Below are 4,729 nucleotides of genomic sequence, written 5' to 3' on the forward strand. Positions count from 1 at the left end.
GGTAAAGCCCCTCTTTAAAAAAGAGGAAATACGGTAGTCACCAAGTAAAAGTTCTTTTGAGTCTTTGGTTCTACAGATTACAAGAAGACACGTTCCTCCAAAAGGTTTGTGAAAGACAGGCTTTAGGATGGGGATTGTTGCCTATCCTCACCCTTGTCATAAAGAGGAGGAGACTGGATACCCAGTGGTCAATGCTAATTACAGTAAGCTCCTCCCCTGTCTTGATGGACCTTTTGTGGAGAAGGGGTGTGGCTGTCTGGCTTCAGGGAGATTATATAAAATCTTGCTACCAGGTTAGATTCTGCAATAGAGTGGAGAGGAATTGCTCCAGGGCTTAGCCCTCTCGCCCTGAGGCTTTTCAGTAGCCATAAGTTACAGAGAAGGAAGTGTGCCTCATACTGCAGGGGTGCAAATTTGGTTCAAGTAATTTGACATATATCCTTTATAAAAATGCAAACATTAGCTGTAGATGTTTTTTGTGCTCTTGCTTGATTTTATTGTCACATAGGATTATTGTGTGGCACACAGTCTTTGCCAGGGTTGCAGAAAGCTTAAATCAGAGGTAGAGTACCAAGTTCACAATTGTCAAATGAATGTGAAATGACTTCATGATATTTCTCTTCTCTTTCCAGGAAAAGCATGTGTGCGGCATTTGGTGGCAGAATATTTAAGGTATGTGGGCAGTCCGTGGCAAATACGTCTGAAGAAAGCGTGACTGGCTAAAGAGTCAGCTGAACTTGTGTATGAAGACAAAGAAGTGCCGGGAAGCCCAGGAAAAGAATTAATTGGAAGAATATTGCTAGACACAGAAGAACTGGAACTTTTAACTTCTGCAACAGACAGTGACTAAGAATAAATACATTGGTAAAAACATCAGCAGTGAAAAGGCAGACTGTGTTTTTTCATTATCTTTTGGATTTTATTACTTAACAGACATTTTCGTCATCCCATTTAATTCATCTTGAATTTCTCTGTACATAAAACTATAACTGGACAATTGCATTTCAATACTGTTTAGTAACACTTTTGAATGTTAAATCATTTGCCAAGATGAGTGCTGAGGGATATCAATACAGAGCTTTATATGACTACAAAAAAGAGCGAGAAGAAGATATTGACTTGCACTTAGGAGATATATTAACCGTGAATAAAGGTACCTTACTAGCACTTGGATTCAGTGAAGGGGAAGAAGCAAAGCCTGAGGAAATTGGTTGGTTGAATGGCTTTAATGAAACCACAGGGGAGAGGGGGGATTTCCCAGGAACTTATGTAGAGTACATTGGAAGAAAAAAAATATCTCCCCCCACTCCAAAGCCTCGTCCTCCTCGGCCTCTTCCAGTAGCACCAAGTCCTGCAAAACCTGAATCAGAGAGTGAGCAGCAAGGTCAGTATTCAGAAGGTGCATGGTTTCAAGTATTTTTGTTTCACAGTCTGTTCTGAGTGTACTTTCATGTCTATAGCACCTGCTGGTCAGCTTTTTTTAGTGTACAGCTCATTTCAGTCAATTAAGAATTGTTTCTACATTGTAATGTTTAGCTCACACGGTTTGTAGTTTTGTATGGTTTGTCTCAGGCACAGGGACCAGTGACTTACTGTGAGGAACATCTCACAGGTCAGAAAGTCTGCTTCTAATTCTCCACTGAAAAACCTTAAGTGGAAGATGAGCCAGTTAACATTTATTTTAGGTTTCTAAGAAACTGATGGAAGTATTTCCTTTTGTGGTTCATCAAACTCAAACTATTGAGAAAGTTCTCGGTGAGTCCAATACTGTGCATTCTAAATAAAAGTGTGTTCTTACCACAAATCTCTTGCTAGCAGCAAAAGATATATTCTGGTCACAGGGGGTTACCTGTGGCATTAAAGATAAAAATTAATATTTTAAAATTAACAGTGAAATGATAATAAAGAGAAATTCAGATTTATAATTTTGGGGGTATGGCATGCAGTAGAAAAAGATATCCTTATATGAAAAAAGGTTAAACAGAGGAAATGCCTTCCTAAGTTGCTTTTTAACCTGTATTTGCAACAGTATGTTAGGCACAACTTGGAATTTTATCAGAACTCTTCTGTTAAGGGAAGAAACAAGTCTTGTCTTTTATAGTTGGAAAACCTTTGGGGTAAAAAACCAAAAGAAACAAAAAACTCTTCCTCCAAGTGATTTTGTCTCTTTTACCTACTGACATTCAGATAGTTGGGTTTTACAGATCAATAAGCCACATACATTTTAGAATACAGCTTATTGGAGAAGTCTAGACTGGCTTTTATTTCTTCAACTTCTAATGCTTCGTAAATTCTCTGGGTTTCTAACTGTAGGTAATAAGAGTTGTAGTATGTGGTCATGATTTTCACAGCAGATTACACCATAGTAATGAATAGTATCATCACACTTCCTGTACAGAAATGTTTGCAGCATCACTTGCAAATTTGTGGGATCAGTTTATCAACTTTCATCCCTTTGTGCATTTTATAAGTTTATATTCAGCTATGCTGATAACCAGCAAATATAAGGGCAGAAATATACAAAAATGTATGTGGCAACCAAGTTAAGCAGAAGCATTTCTAGGTTGGTGGGGACTTAATAAAGAGTGAATCTGCAGTGGTTTATATAGCAGTGTTCTGAAGCACTGCAGCAGGTGTTCCTTACAAGTCTGCAGTGCCTAGATGTAAATCATTGTTAGGATGAAGGGCTGTAGGGGATTTTAAGTTGGACCGTCCCTATTACTGAAGTCCTTGAACTCTTAACTGCTAGTCGTTAGAGCCTCATGTTTGCTCTTTCATTGGCATAGTTCTGAAAATGGAGTATTTCCTTTTAAAAGAAAAGCTATTACATCTTTGATTATTCTTTTGTTGGATATTATTTATGCTGCTCAGATGACACTGGCTGTTTTCTTAACCCACCTGTGGAGATAGTTATCACCATCCTATGTAACTGCAGAAGAAACATGGTTTTTTGCATAGACACCTCAAAGTTGACATGTTATTTTGAGCAGCAGAGAATGGAAAGAAAATCCCATTCTTTACATGTGCATGCTGTGGTGAAGCAACCAGCATCCTGGCTTTGATGTTTATTGGTTTAAAAAGTAGCACTTCGTAACTTCTTTGGTTTCTGTACTCATGCTTGCTGGATGCTTCTGTTCGGAGCGCCATGCTGTGAGCTGGCCACAACACTGCGCTGGGAAGTCCTGGTGTTAATCTTGCTGCTTCCAAGCCTGCCTCAGGACTGTGTAACAGACATTTATGGGAGTTTCAGCTGCTGGGAGTTACTTTGGGAAATTCTGCTACAGATTTGGGGGGCTCTGCTTATATGTAACCTTCTATGGGATATTCGTTGCCTTTAGACAAAGTACGATTTACATGCAGTGTGTTTATTTTTAATACCATGGGACTCTGGGAACTGGAAACAAGAAAATGTTCTGATTTAACTGAGAATCTTCATCTCAAAGCCTGCACACATAATCCTGCTGTGCTCTAAAATGCTTAAGAATCAGCTTGCAGTCCAACCTTGTTTTCTTCTGATCAAAAAAAAAAAAGACTTCCCATAGCTGGTTTTGAATTAAAGATTTTAAGCTTCATATAAGAGGCTAGACACCTCCATAATGCCCTAAGACCAGGGATTAGACCCTTCTGAATAGAAATTTGAACTTCAGGCTTAATTACTGTTAAAATAAAGTATGCTTTCCTAAAAGAAATTAGGAAAAGTAATTATAAGTAGTCTCTTTACAGATCTTTTTTTCTGACGAGATCTAAGGCAGAGAGCACTTTGAATCTTAAATTTCCAAGTCTAGAAGGAGACTTGGAAATTTACTGAAAGAGTATTATAAAAATCAAAATGAAGGTAAAATTTTTAAGTTAGCAGAATGCTACAAAATTAGGGTAAAACCAGAGGTGAGGGCAGAAATACAGTTCAGATAACAAACAATGTAGCAACATATGTTTGATTTTCAGGTGGCTTCACTATTTTTGTATATGTTATTTGGGGCAGGGAATGGCACAGTTAACATTGTCCAGCAGCCAGTGTAATGGGCAGTAGGCCAAAAGATTCTTCCCAAGGTGATACTTCTCTCTACATCCTTAGAGTGTGTTTCAAATAAATTAATGTGTAGTGTGAAGCTTGCCTGACCAAATGCAGTCAAGTTTATATTTTCACTACTTGATGAATTGAAAGTACTGTGGATTAAGATGACAAATTAATGGGGAACTGTAACTTAAAACTTCTTAAACGTACCTCATTTATTTGTAATCTGTATCCTTTTTTAATTCTGCAAAGAGGGAATTAGGGAATTCTGTATGCATTCCAGTTGCGTATATGTTGAATAAGAGTATCAGAAACTTGCGATTTCAAAGAATATATGTGCATAATCAAAGAAGCTCCATTAATTTGCTATATACCTAGGTTTATTTTTTGAAGAAAACTTTTTAATATTTTCAATACTCTTTAATACTTAATTATTCACTCTGAATGGTTTCCCCCTTGTCTTTATTAAGCCTGATCACTTGATCATCAATATCCAGATTGCTTTGTATTAGATACAATTTGCAGTATTTAAGCACAATGCTGACCGTACTCACAATGCTGTATTACTCATAGACATCTGAACACACTTTGCAGTCAAGGAGGCTGGTGACATGGGCAGAGCTGCTCATCAGGCCTGTGTCTTATGCAGTCAGTCTTAGAAACAGGGAGCTTCCTAAATGTTAAAAGCCAATCTGAAAACAAAACCCCCCCTGC

General features: G+C 37.8%; 1 protein-coding gene across 1 annotated transcript in view; it reads left to right on the top strand.

Annotated features, from left to right (window-relative positions):
• The first annotated feature begins 1,050 nt into the window (after positions 1-1,050).
• PIK3R1 (phosphoinositide-3-kinase regulatory subunit 1) overlaps positions 1,051-4,729 on the top strand; it is a 54,329-nt gene continuing 50,650 nt past the window's right edge. The window contains exon 1 of the mRNA XM_005429139.2: positions 1,051-1,384. Coding sequence (XP_005429196.1) covers positions 1,051-1,384 — 334 coding nt within the window. The remainder of the gene's footprint in view (positions 1,385-4,729) is intronic.

The sequence above is a fragment of the Geospiza fortis genome, unplaced genomic scaffold (assembly GCF_000277835.1).
Source record: "Geospiza fortis unplaced genomic scaffold, GeoFor_1.0 scaffold557, whole genome shotgun sequence".
In the NCBI taxonomy this organism is placed as follows: domain Eukaryota; kingdom Metazoa; phylum Chordata; class Aves; order Passeriformes; family Thraupidae; genus Geospiza; species Geospiza fortis.